Raw genomic sequence first — 25,048 nt, forward strand, 5'->3', positions numbered from 1 at the left:
ATAACTTGTTCTATACTCAGAACATAGAAGTTCTTTTAGCAATGATATCATCTAAAAAAATCTTACTTAATCGTATTTTAGGCCCAGAATCAGCGTGGAAAAACATGAGAACGTTTACTACCAAAATTCCCACTGTTCCCCAAAGTTCCGGCTTTATTCCTCAGAATTCCCAGGTTTATTCCCGTAGCTCAAAAATTGTTTTTTTTTTTGCATATCCTCCTGAAGTAGATAGCGCTAGTGGCTAGAAGCGCAATCTTTAGTTGAGCTGAGAAATGCAAATGGCAACTGCCCAGGTGAAAGAGCAGTGTGTATTACGGTTAGCCGAAACAAAATCACTGATAACCATGCAAAGAAAATTTTAGCCGGATGTACCATAAAATCCAACTAGGGTCACACTTAGTGGATATTTATGGCCGAATGTTTCTTTTGTACAGTTACGGAAAGGGCGGACCCAGAAAATAATCAAGGAGGGGAAGGGGGATTTTTTTTTTTTTTTTTTTTAGTTTTTGACTCTTTTAAACTTTAATTTCAAAAAACTTTCGAAGCAGTGTACGAAACCCCATCGCTTACCCTTATTTAATCAAAGGTGTCCTACAATTGCGTTTATTTCGAAAAATATCCAGGGAGAGCCTTTGAACCTATCCCTAATATCATCTAAGATTGTCTAAAATAGAGATTTTGGTATACTTCAGTTTCAAAAAAAGTCGCGTATGAAGTTCCAATCCCTATCCCCAGAGTAATAAGAGATGGATTACGATTGCGTTTTCACGACTTCAGTTCCAGAAGAATTCCGGGAATGAGCTCCCTTTCTTCTAACACCATCAAAGGTTATGTAAAATTGCGGTTTTGGAAATTTAATATCGAAAATATACCTGAAGAAAGCTCCTGAATCTCAGCTCAAGGAGGGGGCGATTGCCCCTCCCCCGTGTCCGTCCTTGGGTTACGATGATTTTGTTTCGGCTAACCGCAATACTTACAGGGCTTTCTTTTGTGCAGTCGTCATTTCCTCCCCACCAAAGAATCATACGAAAAGTGTAATAATGATTTGTTTAAAAATAAAAAACATATGAAAGAGCATCGTGGAATATGTTTTCGATGCATGACTCCATTGCCCTCGTCCCCCCGTTATAAAAATTTAAGGTCTTAAAGTGAGATGATATTTTAAGAAAAATTGGCCAAACTTAGCGGTAATGGAAGATTCTGGAAACGGCGCCGATATCTTTGAATGTTAACGAAGCTAGAAAGACTGTTTAGTTGTCCATTGTTAGAATCTTTTTAATTGGGTGATTTTTTTTAAATGTCGCCTAACTGTGATACCTCGTTTTTAGATAATGCGGGGGGGGGGGGGGGGAGGATGACAAACTATTTATGCGTCAAAAAACCATGTTCCAACCATGCTCTCTGAATTCTTACTTGTTGCCTACGGCTTTCATTGTTTGAATTTTTTTTCAGTTTTACACAAACGTAAAGTTTCCTGGTTATCTCAATTGGCTAGGAACAATCGCTATCTATAATCAGGCAATTAATACCAGAAAAATCTTTCAGAATTGTTCACTATTTTATATTTAACAGCGTTTTATTTCACCAGTTAGCATATTTACAATAATATTTAGAACGATAAAGATCTTTTTCGGACACGCTGCACTTTAACTTCATGTGTCTATATGTCTGTATGTAAGAAATACCTACGTTCGCAAACGAAAGGATTGTTGATGATTGCTCTCCTCCACTTCTTTTGCAGGAATCCGGGACAGCACTGCTCGCACTGCGGGCCGCAGGTGTTGTGCTGGCACCTGCATAGTAGCTTGTACGGATCTCTAAGGTCTGTTAGGTCGCATGTTTCAGCATGGCCATTGCACACGCAGCGTCCACCAATATTGATATCTTTGAGGCTGTAAAAGTACTGGGAAAAAGATATGAGGTTTAGAACTTCACTGGTAGCAACTATTTATTTAATTCGAAAACAAAAATGATACGTGCCACTAATATAACTAAGTTTTAATCCTTCCGTATGGTCCCCAGGATTGTTGTCCCTAGCCCATTTCTTTAACGAAATAAGAAAGGCGTTGTTGCCTTGTGCCAGCTATGCCGGCAATTTAGGATGACTGCTTCACTTTTCTAACATGAGAGAGAAGTTCCGGATACAAAAATTAATTTTATAGAAATCTTATCAGATTCATTCACTGTTAAAAGTACAGGATGCATTCGGCACCTTTCACGGGAGAAACGCTTGTTCACCAGCGGCACCCAATACGGAGCCGAAATCGCACCTCTAAATAGGGTGAAAAACAGGCACCTTTTAAAAAATAGACAGCCGGAGTGAAAAAGAGGAACCTTCGGAGAGAGAAATGGCACCCTTACTATAGATCCTCCTCCCCCGTATTGTGCGCGTTTTTGAATACAGTTGTGTTTTTTTTTTCTTTTTTTCTTTTTTTAAGTTTTGTTTTGATTTATGATATTCTACGTTTTTGACATTTTTCACATTGAACTCGGTACTGGAAATGATTAAAACATGTAATTACAGCATTTGATCATATTTCAGAGTTTTCAACATAGTTAAGAAGTGCTCATTGCTCTAACTCAGTGTTTCTCAACCTCTTTTGACCCACGGGCGCGGTAAAAGCAAATGAAAAACTTTGCGGACCAGTGAAATCTTTATCGTTTTCTTAAAAATTCATAAAATAAATAATATCAATAATAACTCTGGGACCGTTAAAAACATGTGAAAAATTCAGAGTTCTGATGAGTATTTTTTTTTACAAAAAGTAATGCTAAGAATTAATAAAACAATAAATATCTACCCTTTTACTTGGTATCAAAGATCTGTCACAAATCGTTATAATTTAAAGACGAGTAATTATTTAAATAATGTGAGAAATTATACATTTACTAAAACATGACGCATTCCGAAAATGAAGCATAGCTGTACTTATGAATTATTTACATGAAGAGCCAAAAATATTCAGGGATATTACAGTTACGGAAAAACAAAATCGTTTCATAAACTTTAATCAAGAGTAACAAAATAAAATGCACATGAAATTTTTCGACAGTTTAAAAACCAAAAGAAATTTCTAAGGCTATCGAGACATTAACCGCTAACAGGAAATGATTCTAACACTTGAATGAAAAAGCAAAAAAAAAAGAGCTAGACTGAGAGAGATTTTTTTATCGCTAGCTTTCTGTAATAATCTACGAAGCACAAGAACCATTTTTATTAAGATTCTCACTTGTTGATTATTGATAATCTTATAGCAGGTGTTTTTTTTTTCTTTGGTGATTAATAAAAGCTGCTTATCGAGTACTCAAGAAAATAATGACAAATATTTTTAGTAGCGTTTTGAATGATGGAAATTTCACGATAGTAACGGTAAACTGAAATTAAAAGACATTAACGGTAACTGAAAAGCAATAAATGCACTTTTAAACACTTAACTATGTTTGAAAGTCCTAAAAACTACAAAGTGATCAAAAGCTGTACTTACTTGTAATTTCGGATGATTAATCCTAGAAAAGTTGTGTCTTAATCCAATAGTGTACTTCATTCAATGTGAAAGACACACAAACGCAGTCGTCATTTGTCCGCCATATTGAGGTGGTTGAATGTATGTCTAAGGCAAAAGCGCATGCGCAATGAGTCTTTTTGCGATTGCATGCTGTTTCAGCTCCTCTGCTCTATTTTCTGGCCTGCATTGCACCTTCAGGCACTATGCTTTCACCTTAGAGGGAATATTTTCACTAGTCTGGAACCCCTGGTTATAACAGTGTTCATCTTGGGTATCTTTGTCAGTTTGCATTAAATAGAAATAAGGTTTTTATTTATATTTTAGGCATCAATTCATTAAGCTAGCGAAAACAATTGAGGGCCACAGAAAAAAAAACTACCTAGATAAATTATGCTTTTAGTTTCTGAAACATACTGAAAAAAAAAGAAATAAAATAGGAGTTCCAACAACAAGTTCCGACATTAGCTTGACAAAAAAAAAATCTTTAAATTTAAAATTCTTGTTGTTTTTAAATACCTACCTAAAACAACGTGACCTTATTTTTGAAGAAAAATGAAAGAAAAAATTTGCTGCTATATTGAAAACATGTGGATTTTTGGAGAAATATATTTCAAATGCGAGGTCCCAGGGGTTTATAAGACCAATATTATCATACAAGGTATTTGAGTGGATTAACATCAACCCAAAAGCCTATTATTATGAGCATGACTTAGCTGTTTTCCGTGAGAGTCGGCAACGAGTTATCTCGCAGTCTTCATCTTTTCCGCCTTTTTCTTGTTTCAGCAGTTTTAGAAAACCTTGGATCAAGTTTACGTACTTTTCTCCGCACACACCCCACCACTTAGCTGGAAGCCTTAGGTTCCACCGTCCGGGGGGTCCGCATAGCGGGCCCCCCGCACGGCTGAGTGCGACGGTCGATAGTCGTCTAAGTCACGGACGGTCCTGGTGCTTATTGCGCCGGGGAAGGTCCCCGTGCTGGGCGTCAGCCCAGCTGGGAGTTTACCCCTTGATGTGCGAGTCTTGCTCGCCATGAGATACGGGATATCAAGTTTACGTACTACGAATTATCTCGCTGTGGGTAATCCACGAGCTAAATAAAGTAGTTTCATTAACTTCTGACCAATTTTAATATACTACACGCCCATCAAGCACTCCGAACTTTAAATTTTTAGGAGAGTGGAAATTCTCAATTTCCCGAATGGAACTCCAAGTTTTGCCGAACGATTATAATTTTGTCTAATAGAACTCCAAATTTTGCCGAATGATGATAATTTTTCCGAATCGTCAGACCAAAATTTGCCGAATAAGGAATTTTTTGAGAGTTCACAGTGACTTCCCATGACCTCCCAACGAGACGCCCCTGATTCTATCCCACATTAGTGTACTTGGGCAAGATACGTTCCATTCACGTTGTGCAGAAATAGAGCTTGCTAGAAAGCATAAATATACTAAGGTGGCTAGATTGGTCGCCAGCTGTGCCGCCCTCGGTTTGCCGCCTACGGCGGCTCGCACAATCCGCCTTCAGTGGTTTGGTGTACAACCAACCACAGTTGTTCTTCCAGTTCTTCCTTTGACTTCAAAGAAATTTAAATGATGTTTTCGGTACGTAAATTACATTCCTTCCAAGGAAGAGATGAAAACATAATTATCATCAAAATACACATCGCCTGCGACCGTACATTAATTAATAAACAGTGCATTAGTTTTTTTTTTTTTTTTTTTTTTTTTGCCACGCAGCTCTAGAATCATTCGATTATGCTCCGCGCACCTTGTAACTAAACCATTAACTCGAACTATTCAATGACTTCCACTGAAAGCAGAAAAAAGAGAGAAATTACGAACGTAGGATAGCATGGCCTTGAGAAATAAAAACATTCGCACTGCGAGTCCTTTCCGCTTATCCCCTTAACGGAAGGATGAGGAAAATTATGAGGAAAAGTTTTCCGAAAGAAAAACCGATAGGAGAAAATGTTAGGTTTTTAATCGTCCTTAATTAACATCTGCGCTAATTAATGTCGCACAGCTATACCACATAGCTAAACATGTAGCCAAGAAAATTACGAATCTATCGATACCTGGTTTGATGCTCAGTTTTCTGTCGTTCACCAGGAGTAGCGATGACATAGTTAACATACGTACTATACTTTATACATACATACAACGATACATAAATTTTCATTGATTTTAGATATATATAAAAAAAACAATAAAAAACTAAAAAAACAAAGCAATGACGTCAAGAGCTACACTAAGATGCAAAATAGTGTCACTTACTCGTCTTGTAACAGTTGGATCTTGTCGCTGGACGGACATCAGATGTCCAAGCAACGTTTTTGTCCTCAGAAATCGGAGACGAATATTTGTGGCTTTTGTCCACTCTTGCAGAACAGAAGAGTACGAGAAATTCTCCGCATTAGGCCGGTCATTCAGCAACGAAACAACTATCTGCAATAATAAATAAATAAATAAAAAAAAACCTTAGTGCGGACAAGTAAAGGGAAATGAACAACGTTTTAACGCACAAAATTAGCTGATGGTTGCATGCACGTGTTTCGGGGTTTCAAGAAAACCCCTTTCTCAATGCGAAGTAGCGAGCTTTTGGATACAAAAACATCCGGAAAAAGCAACGAGAATGAACAGTAGAGAGCTTAAATAGTAAAAATAGCAAATTAACAAAACAAGCAAAACAAAATGGAACGCAGATTCGAAATGTATTACATGATTTCTTTCGAGAGAGAAAAAAAAAAAAAAAACCGTTAAGCAATAAATTTCTCCAAAACTCCCATAATAATCCGTCGCTAATTTATTTATTTAGCGGTTTCATTTAGTCAGCAAAATTTATTATTACGGTATTTTTAGAGAAATTTATTGCTTAACAGTTTTTTCTCGAAAGGAATCATGTAATAAATTTTGGTTCTTAGTTCCATTTTTTCTTGTTTGTTTTGTTAATTTGCTATTTTTACTAATTAAGCTATTCATTCCCGTGCTTTTATCGGATGTCTTTGCACCCAAAAGCTCACTATTTTGCATTGAAAAAGAGGTTTCCTGAAACCCCGAAACACATGTATGCAGTAATCAGCTAATTTTGTGCGTTAAAACGTTGTTGATTCTCCTTAATTATCTGCAATGTCATGCGAAAGATGAACACATACGTACTCATTAATGTAAATAAATATCGATTTATTTAAGAACACAACTTTATAAGCTTGAAAAAATATCCAGTTTTAATATGTGCAAGAAGAGGACAGCTTCACTTAGCCAATGGGAGAGCTCCAATGCAAAACAAATAATCAGGTAACATTATATTTTATGAAAATGTCATTGAGATTTGTTCAGACATAGAGACAAATTCGATCGTAATATTGAATACAGAAACAGAATCTTTAAAATGTCATTGAAATTCGTTTAACAGAAAATGAGGACAATATTTAAAATGCCACTAAGATTATTTTCATGGAGACAAATTCTATCATAATAATGAGTACAAAAATAGTATCTTTTTAAAAGAATTTTTGTACTTTTTTTTTTGTCATTCCTTAAAGACCAAAAAAAAAAAAAGAAGAAAAAAAAAAGAGGTTAAAGAGTCCCCTTTTTAAAATGGAACTACCCCCTTCCTGCATCTAGGTCTTCAACAGAAAAGGGAGTGGCAAAAAAACTTTCTTATTTCAAAATTCAATAAAAGCCTTTTGTGAATCAGATTGTTTTTTTTTTTTTGGACGCAGTTTTGAATCTCAAATTAGGTAGATAAATCTCCCCATTATTTATGCACTGAAATAAGTCGATTACTAACATTTTTCATAAGCCCTTCTAACGTAAAAGTGGATACTAGAGTGGGTCGAAAAAACTTATTTTTTTATTTCGAAGTTGTAATAGCGAGAAAAAGCTGCGAATTGTAAAGACAAAAAAAATGATAGAGCCTCAAAACATTGTGTTTAAATTGGGTTTCGATCAGATTATACCTTCTGGTCGCGCATAAGCTCCAAAATTTCCCAAAATAACGAAAAAGTTACATTTTTATGGGTTTTTGGTATTTGATGAATAATCAGTATTTAAAAGTAATAGGCGAAGTATTTTTTCAGAGAACTCAAAAAAAAAAAAAAAAAGATAGGAAAAAAAAACCCGGCCAGCTTCAGTTAATGTTTTCTAGTCGCACAAAACCTTAGAAACTCTCGCGCACAGACGTCGGACCGCAATCCAGACAATGTCACTCACCTGGATGAAATGCTCGTCTCCAATCCATCCCTGCCTTCCTATGACCACGTCAATTGCTTTTCTATATTGTTTTTTCAGTCTGCATCTCTCAGTAGTGATCACAGTGCACTATTATTTAGTTCGACCTAGCTGTTTTCGTTCTGCAACTCTTGTAGATTTCTGTTATGATATATGCCTGTGCAATGGGCAGTTTGTCTCCTCCGTTTCAGTGAGTTGCCATTCCTCCACATATTTCCTTTCTTGGATGGTAAGACAACAGAGCCTAGTACCTCTAAAGGACCCATTGATGAAAAGTTAGTTGACTGTTTGAAACATTACTTTCAAGCAATTCCCAGAGCACACGCAGACTACTGAGCGCTGTGTTAAACTTGTCACGCGCAGTAGCATCAGGAAAAGTTTGTGGTGCTGAATCTCGAGACGGATTTATAACAACCACCCTACTCTCCAGATCATCCATGCCTAACTTCACCAGCAAGTAAGCCTTCAAAGTCAGGGATTGAGTCACTGTCGATGATGTCGTCATCGTCACTGATTTATGCCAATGAGGGGAGAGATAATTCAGAATACATCCAGTTGACCATTTCCGAGTATTTTTGAGCATTGAAGTTGATTTTTGGTGGCGTGAATGTTCTAACTATTTTCCTTATTAGATCTGTCTGTTTTGCCTTCAGAATTCTTTGAATCCCGAGCATTCATGTATTTATTCTCAGCTTGAGTCATGGAAGTTTTCTGGGTAGGCGAAAAAAACATTCCGTTTAATCGCAATGTCGACAACATAAAACAAAGGTTTTGGAAAATACCTGATATATTGTATGGCTTGGTAAACAAGTTTAGGGCTGTCTTAAGATGCTTTGATAGACATGTATGATTTGAATATAAGCAAAACTAATTCTTGAAGTTCAGGTGCGAGGCTCTCGTCACTTATATACACAATCTGAGAGTTCTGTTTGCCTTTGTCAACCACCTCGAGCGTGATAAACACTCTATATTTCGTACAGGAAAGTCTTCTTGACAGGTTCCTGATTTAATTGCCTTTGAAATATCAAAGAAATGTTGCTGGAGCACGTTTCGGTCAGCCTCTGGGGCCAGGTAATCAATACTCTGAAAGTTAACTACCGGAAGATTTTGGCAGACAACTAAGTTTTCACCAATTGACCCTTTAGAGGTATCAGGCCACGTTATCTTGCCATCCAAGAGCTCAAACATGTGGCGGAATGGCAACTCATTGAAATGGAGAATCCAAACTGTCCGGTGCACAAGCATATATCATAAGAGAAATCTACAAGAGTTGCAGAATGAAAACAGCTAGGTTGAACTAAATAATAGTGCATTGTGATCACTACTGAGATATGCAGACTGAAAAAACAATGTACAAAAACAACTGGCATGGTCATAGGAAGGCAGAGATGGATCGAAGGCGAGCACTTCATCCGGGCGAGTGACGTTGTCTGGATTGCTGTCCGACGTCTGTGCACGAAAGTTTCTAAGGTTTTGCGCGAATAGAAAACATTTACTGAACCTGACAGTTTTTTTTTTTCTATCTTATTTTCAGTTGTACTGAAAAAATACTTCGCCTATTACATTTAAATACTGATTATTTATCAAATACCAAAAAACCCATAAAATGTAACTTTTTCATTATTTTGGGAAATTTTGGAGCTTATACGTGACCAGAAGGTATTAGCCGATCGAAACCAAATTTAAGCACAATGTTTTGAGGCTCTATTTAAAGATGTTACAAACTATTATATTAAGAAAACCTCAAATTAAAATTTTTTAAAAAAATTCGCAAAAATTATGTTTTCATCATATTTTGTCCAAACTTTAGGGCTCATGCGCAAACGGAAGATGTCAATCGATTTCCAAAATTTTTTTTTCCTTTTTTTGTTTTTATAATTCGCAACTTTTCCGCGCTATTACAACTTCGAAATAAAAAAATAAGTTTTTTTCGGCCCACCCTAGTGGGCACATTGGCAATTTTTGCTTGGATGTTAACTTTAAAGCCTTCTGGTTCCTTGGAGGTTTTCATTACACGAGATACCAAATTACCCCACAAAATATCGCTAGGGGCTAAACCGGGGGGAGCAGGCCAGGCATCCAAATCGCCTTTAATCGAGATAAGGCGTTTTGGCAAGTATTCCCCCAAAGCAGCCAATCATACATGTGAAGTGTAAAATAAGTCGAATTCGCAAGATCGCGGGAAAAAAAAGGCACTTTTTCAGTGTATGGAGCAATGGGGGTGTCACCTTCCTGATGTGACTTTCAAAACCTTGTAAAACAAAACTTTAAATATGTACCTACATTCTTTAAAAAAAAAAAAAAAAGCATTTTATCCACAAAATAGATGTACTGAGTATTGAAAAAAGGCATATCTTGCCGCACCATGTGCATCCAATGAATGCAAACAACTCACCTCTCCTCCCTCCAGAGGCACAACTTTGGAGAATTTCGTTTCACAAATGACAGAATCGTCTTTGTTTAATGGCTGTAGAGACTCTGGACCGAAAATTTGCGCACAGTCTGCTGGTGTGTCTGCAAAATATTGCCATGGATCGTACGTTTCTCCAGCGTCGGTTGACCTCTCCAGAACCCACACTCCAGGGCGGGGGGAATTCCCCATCTTGATGAATACGTAAGCCACATGGAACTCCTGAAACAAGACAATACGGGTAAATAAGTTAAGAGGCTGGCCATAAATGATTTCACTTTTTAAAACTTTTTGACCTCCCTTTTCTGCTTTGTTACTAAGAGATAAAGGGGAAATGGCAAACATACGAGAATAAAGGGCAAATATATGCGTAACAATGTCACATCCCTGCAAATGGGTAGAGCATTAAGTACAACCGAAACCGTACCGTAGTGAAGCACATATCAGTTGCCCCTCGTATAACACGGTTAATTCGTACTGTGTAGTATCGAAAGCGTGTTATTCGAGACTTTTTATAACTTATTTTTTTAAATAATTAATCATTTACATAACATAAATGAAGTCAATATGTATCGTGTTGTATCGAAAATCGTTTCGTGTTATATCGGAACCGTGTTATACAAGACTTTGAAATGATGCAAATCAAGCAATGTGTACCGTGTTATATCGAAACTAAGTCTTAAGGTGCAAATTTTATAATCGCTGAAATTTCGATGAATTAAAATATTCAAACGAAAACTGGGAACCAAAACATACCAAGGCCACACTGATCCAAAAATAGATTTGCTATAAATGATACAAATTGCATACCTCAAATGAAAACCATTATGCAACAAGAAAATTTTCTTGTCTACGAACGAAACGCGTATTGTCAGAAAGAAAATCTGAGTTTTTTTGTAGCAATAAAGTTCGTTTGAGCAACAACTGCGAAACTAAACGTAAAATAAAATAAATCGAATTATTCTATTTTATTTCAAATTTTATTTCGGCTACATTTTTTTATTTATCGTTTGCCAAATTTAGCTTATGTTTAACTCTAACGCTATTCGCAACTCCAGAGCTTGAATACGCTACCTTGCGGTGATTAATGATACTAAAGAAAAAGGGAAAACATTCCATTCCACGTGTTTTCTTTGGGGTAAATTACAGGCTTCAGACAGTTTGTGGTGTAATGTTATTTCAGAAGAATAGAAAAGAAAGCTTCCCACAAACACGACGAAAAATTACTGTCATTTACTAAGCGTCAAAGCAAGTTATAAGTTACGGCATTTGTTTGTTTTACCTTTTTCATCCGCCATTAGACAGTGGCTGGACGCTACAGCGCCGTCTATAGTTTATTCGAGTTGCGAATTTTCTAACAACGTATTGGAAACAAAATAACTTTCATCTTTTTACTTTTAGAATACTCATGAGAAAAATTAAAATTTTTAAAAGTTAAAACTTGTCATACGTACAAAACAAAATTTCAAGTCGGAAACAGACACAATTTTGCGTATCAGTTTCTTTAAAAAAAGAAAAAAAAAATTTCGAGTTAATATCATCCAGGTTTTTTTAACGGTCTATAGAACAAAAATAAAATTCAATCTTTTAAAGTTTGTTTTATATCAAAACAGAGTATTAAATTACTGTTTTGTACCGGTTTTTCGAATCTGTGTTATAATAGTCGCAAATTTCGTAACGTGTAGTATCGAAATCGTATTCTATGGGTACCGTGTTATACGAGGGACGCCTATACACATTAAACCATACATGTAATGTATGGTTTTTTGTGTATAACCCCAAAATGTTTGAATACTAAGTCCAATTCTTCTGGAGTGTAAGACACATCCCTTCTCGAAAGGTTAATCTACTTTCTGCAAATATGTCTCGGTAAGTTTTATGCTGATACTCCAAAATATGTTGAAAACAAGCCAAGAACACTTCATTATTTCTAACAAAACAGGATGCTTATTCTTAACGCTGATCCGAAAGTAATTGAGTGAGTGTCTGTAAATAAAGTTAATGGGGATATTAAGGCCTCTTAGGATGCCTTTGAATATCATGAATTTCGTTTTCCGATAAAATACTGCTAATCAAGCCATAGCAATTTCAGCCATTAGGAGGGACGGGCGCTCCGACAAGAGGGCAAGGGCTGTAACCTCCGGAAAAATCCTCATTCGCTAAATTTGGAGGCAGTATTGCAAATTTTTAAATGTCGAACATCTCTTCTCACAAGGTACCCCGTTGGAATATCCGTATTTATCATTCGGTACAATTCGGAGTTTCATTCGGTGAATTGAGGATTTCCTTCCTCCTAAATATTTAAGTTTTGGGAGTTCCTTCATTCGTCTTCAGACACTGACTCCGAATGTTGAAGTTCTTTGACAGCAAGTCAGAGTAACTTTGAGTTCCCCTATTTTAAACTGCTCTGCTCATATCTTAAGAGTTTTATTGTTTTTGTTAGTATGAAACGGAAGAACACTCCTAGACAATTGGATTATTTTTCCCTTTTCAAAAATATTTTTTTTTTTCTGAAAGAGCATAGTCAAAAATATGTGGTAAGTTACTCTTTTTTCTTAATTTTGACTTATTTTCTCTCTTAAAAATAATCTTAAACGACTTTCAGCTGTTGTTTTCAGTTTTGCTGCTGACGTCACAAGTGAGCTAGGGTTATCCGAATAAAGTTTCAGGACACTGCCAAAGTTCACTAAAATGAATACTTTATTTAACTAACAATTTTCGTTCTGCTAACGTATTGCTCGCGGTGAAAAACTCCTTAAATATATCATAAACATTATTAAATATAACATAATCATATTTCATTTCTTGCCGAAAAAAATAACCACGCACTCCGATTCAAGATGGCTTTCATCACTTGTGACGTCACACGATGAAAGATTTCGGTTTATAAATGAGACATTTTCAAAAAATTAATTAAAAATTAAATGTTGGGAAAGTAAAAGTATTTTTTGTGACTCCATGTTATTTTTTTTTTTTTTTTGCTTATTCTACCAATTTCAAGAAATAATAATTATTGAACCGTCAATCTGATTTTATCAATGCTGCCAGCTTTGGGCCCCGTCGCAAATAGAATGCAAAATAAATTATTTCGATAAAAGTAATGTATTCAACGCAGCAAAGTAGGATAAAAAAAAACGAATGAGCGAAGTACAAACTCCCCATGTGTACTTCGCAACATTACAAGATTTCTATCGTTAATGATATTACATAGAATACTCCAATGTAGGAAGAGCAATTTCAACAACTTCAGAAATGGCCTTCTCAACAGCAACTTCAGAAATATTGTACTAAATGTATACGGTACTGTAATCTGTCTAAACAGTATAAGCTGTCACAGAATGGCGTTTTGAAATAAAATGACTATACTAAAATGTATTTACACTTCTGGAAAACACTGAAAACTATGTATAAGAGTTAGTGGTAACCTGTAGCGCCCCGATGGAAGGTCACGCGAGGTCACTATAACCCCCAAAAATTTCCTTATTTGGCAAATTTTGACTGACGAATCGGCAAAATTATCATCGTTCGGCAAATTTGGAGCTATATTCTCTAAACTTATCATCATTCGGAGAAATTTTTAGTTCCATTCGGCAAAATCATTATTATTCAGCGAAATTTGGAATTCCATTCGGCAAATTGAGAATTTCTGCCCTCTTAAAAATTTAAGCTTAGGGTGCCCCTGGTTATAACCCAGAAAAGAAATTTCCCATTCCTTGTCCTCTGAGATACATTGACGCCGAGATGAAGTCGTGGCGGGGCGATTAATGAAGTCTGCAATTCAGAATGCACCATAGAAAATGAATACCAATTGAAGGGCCACGGGAAAGAATGATCCTAGTCTTTGACACAATAATTTCTATTATTGCATTTTTACCCGTCTGCGCGTGCGCGACGCAAAGGAGGGTAATGTGGTGCATGTTTGTTCCTATGTGGCATTGCAGAGAGTAAACTCCTTGGCCAATTTTGATGATTCTTACTTCAATCGATTTGTCTTAACCTTGAAAGTGTCACTAAACACATGACAGTAATACAAATAACAACCATACAAATAATATACCATAGTAATATACCACTAATACAAATAATATACCATAGCAACAACCAGCCGCCATATTGTCAATTCGAGATCGTGTCGCACGCGTTTTCACTGCCTGCATTTTTTGATTACTAAGTCTGCTAAATCGATTTTGATCAGATTCCCAACTTTTGCGATAGTCAGCCATTCTTTTCGCAGTGCTATACAATCCTTTTTTGTTTGTTGTGGGTAAAACACTATTATAATTAAGTCGATTCTGATCTCTAACATGTTGCATTTGCTTTTGTCATGATTCAGGGGACTGAGTTTCGCGACGTGTACTTTCTTGGCGGGCTTTTTTAGTTTTGCCAGAAAGATTTGACTGACGACGTTTCCGAGCTCGCGTCATCATGAGCTATACAGGCTGTTCATATACAATTTGATGGCAAAGCAGTAAAAAACAATGTTCCTAAAGGAGGAGTCAGAGCCAAACCATCAACAAAAGAATTCGATGCACTTCGTGGTCAAGGTAAAATGAAACGAAAAATGTTGCCATTGATATTCTGCTGGGGTATAACTGTACACATGTTCCAAGGAACTACTTTGAACCGAGCTGTGGTTGACTTAAGTTCGCGCTTTTTTGCTAAGGGTCAAGCATATGCAGCTTTGAACCGAGTTAGGTCCCTGGAGGGACTAATAATAAGTAGTTTAGATTATCGCAAGTTACTTAATAATCCCCACTTTATAAATTTTCGCAATGAAGTGACAAGATAGCGAAATTTACCGTCTTATAATCATTATAACTAAGTCAATGAAATTTAATTTAAAAAAGTGTAAAATAAAAAATAATTATAAAATAAAAACAAAAAACCAGACTGTGTAAAAACCAAAAAAAAAAAAAAACTAAAAAGAAATACGTCCAGTAGTTAAGAATATTATTAAGTACTACTGAATAGCTACAATATTGAAATAGTTTCATAATCGATACACACATAATACAAATAATAAATTCAAAAGCAAAAGCTCATTCAAATTTTACGGGGTTCCTTGATTTGTCAAAAAGGAATGGTCCCAGGGGCGCCGGCTTGCAAAAATTATTGGGAGGGGGGTCTAATCACTGGGGGCTTTGGGGGTTATGTAATCCCACTTAGGTCCCTTCCCCCAAATAAAGGTCAGATTTTCGTACCTTGAAAATGCCAATTTACATATTTTTTGGTGTGTATAATTTAAACAAGCGAATGTGACATGGCGTTTTCAAAGCCAAACTATTTAAAAATTGGTATACAAATTTTCTGGTTCAACTAGATCATGTCACTTGTCTTAGTAAGAAACTTTTTGTTCTTTTTTACGGGGAGCCGTGAAGTGTCGTAGCTAGGCATTGAAAAAGGTAAGGCACTTGACTAGAATGGAAGGGCACTCCCAGACACGCCGACTTAAAAAAGATATTGGGGAGGGGGGGGGGCATACCGGGGGTCTTTCCACGGGAAATTTTCTAAATTTGAGATGAAAAATAGTGAGTTTTAAAGTTTCTTTTAAAGCATTTTAAAGTCATTTAATCAACATTAGAACCCCGAAAACTCGACAAGCCTGACACATATTGTTTGGCTTTGAAAAAAGGAAAAAATAAATACAAACACGCACAATATTTTTGCAAAAAGGTTATTTAATTTACGCATGTTTTTTAAGACCAGTTGTTTTTTCATTAGTGATACCGGCTAACATATTCAAGTGTAAACGCAGTCTCTCAAAGTCTAGGTCATTTTGGAAAAACTCACTGCAATGACCTGTGATCCAGTTGATGTAAACCGCTCAATAATGCAAGAGTGCACCATTTCACAAACCTCAATGTGTCTTCTAGTACTCCTTTGGGATTTTGAAAGTGTACAGTGAACTGGCTTCGTTGTTTTCATACTTCTTTGGTATACGTCGATTCCGAGGAAGCGAAGGATCATCATTTTGTGAAGGTTTTTCTTTTAAACACAATTCCCAAAAGTATTCAAAACTATCACGCCTCCCATTTAATATACAAATCAAACCCTCATATTTTCCAGATCAGCAACATTTACATAGATGAGCGCACCGCAGCGCTGCCCACAGGCAACAAACTTGACCCGTAAGTTCGCGCACTGGGACAAATTCTAAGTGTGCTTGCAGCACCGTAATACTGTCATTATTCACACCACTCGTTTTCAGTTAACCTGCTTACTACTGTAATAATTATTTGTTTTAACTCATTACTGAATGTATTTTACAAAGTAAACTATCTAAAAAAAAATTGAAAGAAAAAGAAAAAAAAATCCGCCGATTAATCGGTGAAATTTGGCCGATTAATCGGTGCAGCCCTAGCGGGTTTCGACGAAATTCAAAGAATATCATAACAGAGTTCTGTGAAAACTTTCAATGAGCTGTTCCAAAAACTTACAAAAAAAAAAAAAAAAAAAAAAACGAAAAAGAAAAGCAAAACTTGGGAAGAAGTTCTCATGGTAGAGATAGCAAAAAATTGGACTATTTTTTCGAAGATGGTCAAACGTTAAAGGGTAACACATACATACATTTTCCACTTTCTCAAGCTTACTTTCCAAATTTTAGTCATTACGTACTATTTTATTGGACTAATTTATTTTATTCATTGACAATTTTTTATAGGGAAATCATGTGCTTGGCGAAAAAAGTTATGCATGCTGCATAATTTTAAATAAATAAAAAAAAAATATTCTAGATAAAATTTAATGTGAGGATTATTTGGAGAAACATAGCACAAAAAAAAAATTGCAGTAATTAAGCAATACGAAAAGAGACGAATTGTAAAGAAAAAACATTTCTTGAGCAAAGAGAACTACTCTAACGCTTATTTTAATCATTTTCTTCTCCCCCCCCCCATGAAAAATAAGTCATTTGAGACGTCTTTTAGTAAACCCAATAATTGTTGAAAGGATTGATCACAAGATTATTTTTATTTATGATGCATTTTCTGAGATTTCAATACACATGTTTTTGACTGTTATGCCAAAATGTATTTTCAAAACCTGCTTGAGAAGAAAAAAAAGCAAGTTTTGCAGGTTGTTCAACGATTTTGTTAGGTACTCAATTTGTCAAATACATGTGATAGATTTGCTCAAAAATTAGTGAAATATTTATTCTTATGTAAAAGATTTTAATAATTTAAAATGTTTTTGAAGTAATACCCTGACCAAGAGGAACGTCGAGAGTTACAAGTTTCTTCCTTTTACATGTCGATACCAGTCATGACATAGCTATTTAAAGTTTTCTTCAAAAGATATCATTTCTAAAAATTCTCGTGGGGCTCTTAGTCCGCAAAAATTGAAAATACACTCTGAAGAGGTTTTTTCTTTTTTTTTTCTTTGCATTAAAACATAACTCAAATCTGCGGTTTATGTCGAAAAGGTATATATAAGTAATGATTGTTCGTAATTGGACGAATGCTGTACGAGTTATGTACAACATTCGATTTCGTTAAAAAGCTTTTAGCATACTAAATGATTTTACTACATTGCACTCTGCACAATAGAATTCGCGTGCTATGTGATCTCATTTCATGCTTTTTATTCCTAAATAAAGGGTATCATTATAAATACCATGTGCTTGCATTTTAAATGTATGACAAGAGTTGTTTTGACGAATAAAATTTTGAAATCTAATTGAACCGTTGCCAAGAACTTTCTTTTAACTTACGTTGACAAATCCGTTGTTAAAATATATTACGGACGAATACCTTTGGCGTACAACGGATGAAATTAACGGCAGAATCGACCCAAAAGGGCAAAACAAATTTGAATCTGGGCTGAAAATACTAAATTTTAAGAACTCTTAATGTCATTTTTTGTGTGCGATACATTTTTTTTTCTTTTTCAAATTAAACAAAATAATTGTTATTTTTTGAAAAAAATTAAAAAGTTGTTATAGGCTAAACAAAACTTCTAGTCATAACCTGGGGGGGAGGGGGGGGGTCGATAGTCCTTCCCCATGGCTTTGAAAGAAAAACGTTCGTTGTCAACTTGACAAGGGGTGCATCTTTAGAGACACAGCTTGTCATACCTAGTTCCTTTCTGACTTATGAAAATTAAGCTACAGACTTAAAACTGTTTCACATCTTATACTTATGCAACTAAAAAATTTTGAAGTTACAGTGGAAAGATATGACACAAAACAATCTGTGAGGAGTTATCTATTAGTTACCGTAGGACTAAGGGGATGGGGGGGGGAGATAACATGGTAAAAGAGTTATAAGATAAGATGGTAAAAGTGTTAGCAATATGAAACATTAACGCGAAAATACTTCCAGTTTGTTTTAAATGATCTATGACAAGAACAAATAAATAAAATACTTATTTTTGTGTAAATATTATACTTTTCCAACATGAACTGTTCATATGTAAGCAAGTGCAAAACTCAGATCACATACAAAAGTAATTTCCTAAATCGCTAGGAAAGGGCTATCTCTAACATTTCTTTCTTGCCGATTATGTTCTCCTGGTTTTTTGTGCGAAAACTATCCTCATATTTTTCATTGATGACACCCTCTTTTACCTCTTCGCATCTCGAAGGACATTATCGACAAATACATCACGAAAATGTTGATCAAGTTTAGAAAAGTTTCGCTTAGAGTTTAGTGTAAATCTTACTTAGCAACAGAAATCTATTGTTAGCAACTTAAAATTCAAATTTTGGAAAAAAAAAAATGGTATTTTAACAACCTAGCAATAAAAAAGCCATTACGTATTACTTAAAAGTAACATCAAACTTCATTAGTAAATTGCTTTGATTTTTCGAATTTGAACTTCCTGACATCATTTAAAAAAAAAGAAAAAAATGTTCACAGTAATTCAATTTCTTATGATAGTTTCTAATGGAAAGATGTGTAATGAAATACATCATTTTTTTTCAATTCATTTTATTAAGATTCTATTTCTTAAATCTGAACTGGTAAATAAAAGCAATTTCGATAACATTTTTTAAAATACATGCCATAAAACACTTTGTAAAACTTTCATAACAATAAAAACAGCAAATAAATCGAAATGCATTTTTTACACACGCATTCAATTACTTTTGCGGTATTAACGCACCCATAATTGCATTCAACACTTCTAATCCTAAACTTTGGTGTTCCTTTAGAAAATCCTCCCAACATTCTTTTGATCTCAACAGCTGAAAATTTCCAACGACAAAATTCACTGCACGCATTTTAAGTTCGCAATCTTTGAACATATCACCAAAAAACAACAGATCTGTAACATTATCCAGGGAAATTTTACATTTTAGAAAATTTCTGCAAATACTTTTAAGTCCTTGGATGTTATACTTTTCCGCTGCTGCGTACAAATTTGTAATACCGTCATAATCTGAGTCTTTTACTGCACCGGTGTAAATGTACGTAACCATACTCATCAAAGCATTTTCATCAATGTCCGAGATTTCAACGCGGTTTTGAAGGTTTTCTTTCATTTCGTGAATGAACATCGCAGCAAATACTGAAGACCGGGAGGACAAAATGGCTTTGTGGACTTTCACTTCTTTTAAACGGCAACTAAGAACTACATCGGAAAAGTCCCCAGATTCCAGCAGCACATTCATATCTTGCGATAAACTTGCAAAGTTTTCAGCTTCGGAAACTATTGGGTTATAGGTTTTTTTAGTTTTGACAATGTTCTCTTCGACTTTAACTCCCGCAGGGAGGTTTTGTTTGAAAGACAAAAAATTATAGGTGGTCATCTTGCAAAGTATTTTCACGGTTTGCTCTGATTCGTCTTTCGAACACTTAAACTTTTCTAGATGTAAGTCGAGTGATTTTTCCGTCCTTCCCGGGAAGAAATGAATATTCCGTGCTGACTGCTTTGAATGAATTACGTAGCTTTCAGGGTCAACAGCAACAAAACTCATCTCCACATATTGATCTTTCCCAACATCGCTTTCTCTACGAAGCGTGGGCGACTCGGCTAAATCTTGTGAAACTCGTCCAAAAGACCACGTTGAATCGCATCCAGTTGTGAAGAAATATCTTCCAACTTCCCTTGTACTAGCTGTCCAGGTGAACGCCACAGCGTTGGTCATCTTCGAATTTGTTTATCTTACTAACTGAATCTTGCTCTTTAGTCGTTTCGAAAACATCTCATATTCGATGACGTCAAACGCGCTCAGCAAATCATTTGCATTCGAGCATTTCGATTTCGATTCCGAGTCTACTGACTACAACTGTATTTATGTCAAGGACTGCATACTAAATGCCTTGCCTCCATTATTTTATATACCGATAGATGGCAGCACCATCACCGGATCGAACAGTTTATGAGAATTTAGAACTAGAACAGCAGCTAATAGCTACCTGGTGCAGCACCCCCAGAGGTATCGTTTCACTTGGAGGACATTGAGACCACGTGCATATTTCACGTCGCCCAGTCCCCTTTAAAGACGACGGTGGGTCTTCGACCATCGAGGTTCGAACCCAGGACCCTCCGGCCCGAATCCGACACTCTACCGATCGGGCTACCACGGCCCATTTTCCAGTTCAGCAACATTTAGATAGATGAGCGCTGCCCACCGGCAACAGACTTGACCCGTAAGTTCGCCCCACGCCAATATTAATCCATTATAAACTACTGTCTGATCTCCAACTCCGCGACTAGCAGCGGCAAACGGTTCCAATTGAAAAAGGGGTGATGGTTTAAGGACGCACACTTCCCGATGCATTCAGTTTTTGCTTGCTCGTTACTGCCTTCTTGCTATCACCCCTATTTTGATAAAATCAGAAGAGACCTGACGCATGCGCAAATTCGAGTAAGGTTTCGCGTTAAAATATCGGACAGTACACTATTAAAGCCTTTCAGGGGTGAAATGCTTGTTCACCGGCGGCACCTAATACGGAGCCGCACCTCTAAATAGGGTGAAAAACAGGCACCTTTTAAAAAATAGGCAGCCGGGGTGAAAAGAAGGAAACTTCGGCGAGAGAAATGGCACCCTTACTGTAGATCTTTCTCCCCCCTTCCCCCGTATTGTGTGCGTTTTTGAATACAGTTGTGTGCGGGTCTTTTTTTTTTTTTTTTTTTTTTTATAGTTTTGTTTCGCTGCATGTTATTCTACCTTTTGGGCATTTTTCGCACTGAATTCAGTACTGGAAATGATTAAAACTTATAATTACAGCATTTGGTCATATTTCAGAGTTTTCAACACAGTTAAGAAGTGCTCATTGCTTTAATTCATCTGATCGTGCTCTAATTCAGCGTTTCTCAACCTCTTTTGACCCACCGGGGGGCCGGTAAAAGCAAATGAAAAACTTTGCGAACCAGTGAAATCTTTATCCTTTTCTTAAAAATTCATAAAATAAAAAAAAAATAATAATAATAATAATAACTCTAGGGCCGTTAAAAACTTGTGAAAAAATTCTGCGTACTGATGAGTTGTTTTTTTTTTTTTTACAAAGTAATATTAAAAATAAATAAAGCAATAAATATCTACCTCTTTACTTGGTATCAAAGAGCTGTCAGAAATACATATTATAATTTAAAGACGAGTAATTATTTAAATAATATGAGAAATTATACATAACTACAACATCACCCGTACCGAAAACGAAGTATAGAGGTGCTTATGAATTATTTACATGAAGAGTCAAAATTTTTTTGGGACATTACAGTTACGGAAAAACAAAATCGTTTCATAAACGTTACTCAAGAGTAACAAAATAAAATGCACATGAAATTCTTCGACAGTTTAAAAACCAAAAGAAATTTCTAACGCTATTGAGACGTCAATAACCGTTAACAGGAAATGATTCAAATACTTGAACGAAAAATTAAAAAAAAATAAGAAAGCTAAACCGAGAGAGATTTTTTTTTTCACCTGTTTATTTTTTCTCTTGCTATTCTGTAACAATCTACGAAGTACAAAATCTTTTTTATTCAGGATCTCACTTATAGATTATTGATAATCTTATTAACGGTTATTATTTTGGTGATTAAATGTTGCTTATCGAGAACTCAAGAAAATAATGATAGATATTTTTTATAGCGTTTTGAATGATGGAAATTTCACAACAGTAACGGTAAACAGAAACTAAAAGATAGTAAAGGTAACTGAAAAGCAGTAAATGTACTTGTAAAAACTTTTAACTATTTTTGAAAGCCCTAAAAGCTACAAAGTGATCAAAAGCTGTACTTTCTTGTTATTTTGGAGATTAATCCTAGAAAAGTTGAGTTTTAATCCAGTAGTGTACTTCTCATTCAATATGAAAGTCACATAATATGCAGCCTATCATTTGTCCGCCATTTTGAAGTGGTTGAATGATGTCTATGGCCAAAGCGCATGCACCAGCGAGTCATTCTGCGATTACTTGCTGTTTTGGCTCCCTTGCTCTATTTAATGGCCAGCATGGCACCCTTGGGCATTATGCTTTCACCTTAGAGGGAATATATTCACTCGTCTGGAACCCCTGGTTATAACAGTGTAATGAATGCAATGAATGTAAGTCTTCAGCGTTTATTTATTTATTTATTTACACAGAAGTTGAACAGCTTCACATACATAAAGGACTGTGTACAAATCTCCTTGCCTTTGGACACAAACACGAAAGATTTACAACGCAAGAGAAGGAAACAACACTCAGGGCACCGGCGGGAATCGAATCCACGAACTCCGGCTTAGAAGACGAAGCTTTTACCACAGAGCCTTGGAGGCCCCTTTCAGCTTTCACTAGTAGATTTTTCTTCAGGGAACCAGTGGCCGAGTGGTCTAATCTCTAAGCGATTGCCTTCCACAATTAAGGCGGTATGTTCGACTCACACCCCCGCTTCGGATGTAATTTTCCGTCTTTGTGCTAAAATACTTTCATGTGTAGTTTGAATGTGTTCTGAACTAAACGGAATAAAATATATCATATGTAAGGGAGAGGAAGTGCTCAGATTGTACATAGTTCTAATGAGGGCTGTGGAGTCGGAGTCCGAGTCGAAGAGTCGGACTGATTTTGGGGTGAAGGAGTCGAAGTCGGAGTCGTTAAAAAACATGCCTACTACAACTCCGACTACGGGCTTCTTTTTTTTCCCTAATATTCAGACTCTTCTTGCATTTCTTAAAAAACTGCCTACTAATTAGTTCGATTACATGTATAAAGGCCTAATAAGAAAATTGTCATCGGTAACCAGCTGGCTTGACTGTTTATCGAATTTTCTGTGACAGCTACCTACGCCGTCTCCTAGTTTGCTTGTTTTTTAATTCTCTTTAACTAATAGCAACTGTCAGCAAATGGTTTTGTTGCCTAACATTTTCTAAGTAATCACTGTCAAATAAAAATAATAGTATAATTTTTAATTCTATCTCAGTTATAAAATAGTTAAAAAAGGAACGTATCTCTTGAGCCATTCAGGACTCGTAGCTCGGGAGGAAGCATGTGAGGGTGTTCGGTAAATTAAAATAAGTGTCGGTGCGAAAGCGGAAATCCAAAAGATCCGATAAAATATATGTTTTTTAAAACTCAATGCTTTGTCTTTAAACTTGGTTCTCACTAAAAAGTATGAAATAAAATAAGAATAAAATTCTTGTTTAAAACACTCAATAATTGCAGTTAACTTAAAAATCTTGTTTGGGTTAATCCTAGCGCAGTCAATAAAAATTTAAATTAAAAATATAGCAAAAAAGAATTATAGGTATGGTAAAAGCTATTCGTACAAAGTTGTACACCGCCGCATTTGGTGTAAAATTTGTTCCAGGCGTACATATACCCGGCCTCTCTCCAAAATATAGTACCCTATTTTCGTTTAAATTTTATACATGAAATATAATTTAAGATTTATAGGGGAAATTTTTCAGAATTAAAGCATTTATATTTTTATAAACTCCAAAATTAACTTTGTGTGTCACCCGGGGCAGACCGCAGCCTTTCAAGAAAGGTTTTTTGACTTAGCAAAAACATTTTTGCTCTCTCAAGTTACAGCTTTGAAGAATTGAAAGCGTACGATTTGACAAACATCTATTCGTTAAACATTAAGAAGAAGCAAATTCATCCTTTTCATTTTTTTAAAAAATGATATTTTTAAGTATTCAATAAGTAGCTCACTTTTAAAATCGTAACTATTGGAAAATTTGATTTTCAAATTTAATTTCTAACTTTGTATACATCTTAGGTTTACAATTCAATCTAACGCAAAAATTACTTTAAAAGGAAATAATATTTCAATCTCTGTTTAGGGGTTTTTTCCCCTTCCCATAAGGGGGCAAAATTGAAAAAATAAATACATAAATAAATAAATAAAGTCGGAGTCGGACGTTTCAAAACACAGGAGTCGGAGTCGGCCATTTTCCTTCCGACTCCGCAGCTCTGGTTCTAATCAAGAAATTCTGGTTGCTCCATTAAGTACCGAGTCAGCAACGACGAGCTAAGAAATTCGGGCTCCTACATAGAGCTCCTACCTCCTTTCGGACTCCTACAGAACATATTGGTTCGCATGCCGATGTATGAGGAACGGGGAAAAACATAGCTGACGTCTTTGCGTCGGCCGGCCAATGAGAAGTCATAAAATTAATACAAGGTCCCTAGTTGAGTAAAGGTTGCTTCTATGCTTCCGGGTCATGATTATTGCTTAAAAAACAATGACTCAAGAAAGCGACAACTCTGTGTCCACACCTCATCACATCACCGCGCCTAGGCGCCAGAAGAAGAAGAAGAAGAAGAAAGTGACAAAAAGCCCTTTCGAAGCAAATTAACTAACTTCTTTTGTGCTGTACAGAAAAAAAAAAGCTAACAAACCGAATGTGTTACAATTTTTGCAATTTTTTTCAAATACCGGTTTTTAAGAGCACATGGTTACAACGAGAACATATCGCGGTCCTTTCGCTCTAATTATAAGCGAGTTTGACTGTATTTGATTATTACGCCAT

The 25,048-nt window shown here is 35.8% G+C and overlaps 1 protein-coding gene across 1 annotated transcript in view; it reads right to left on the reverse strand.

Annotated features, from left to right (window-relative positions):
* Positions 1–25,048, reverse strand: part of LOC129229237 (laminin subunit alpha-like) — a gene marked incomplete in the record, with an annotated part of 161,277 nt that overhangs the window by 113,893 nt on the left and 22,336 nt on the right. The window contains 3 exon segments of the mRNA XM_054863502.1: positions 1,690–1,903; positions 5,781–5,951; positions 10,132–10,368. Of these exon segments, the coding sequence (XP_054719477.1) occupies positions 1,690–1,903; positions 5,781–5,951; positions 10,132–10,368 (622 nt within the window).

Source organism: Uloborus diversus, chromosome 9, assembly GCF_026930045.1.
Source record: "Uloborus diversus isolate 005 chromosome 9, Udiv.v.3.1, whole genome shotgun sequence".
Lineage (NCBI taxonomy): Eukaryota > Metazoa > Arthropoda > Arachnida > Araneae > Uloboridae > Uloborus > Uloborus diversus.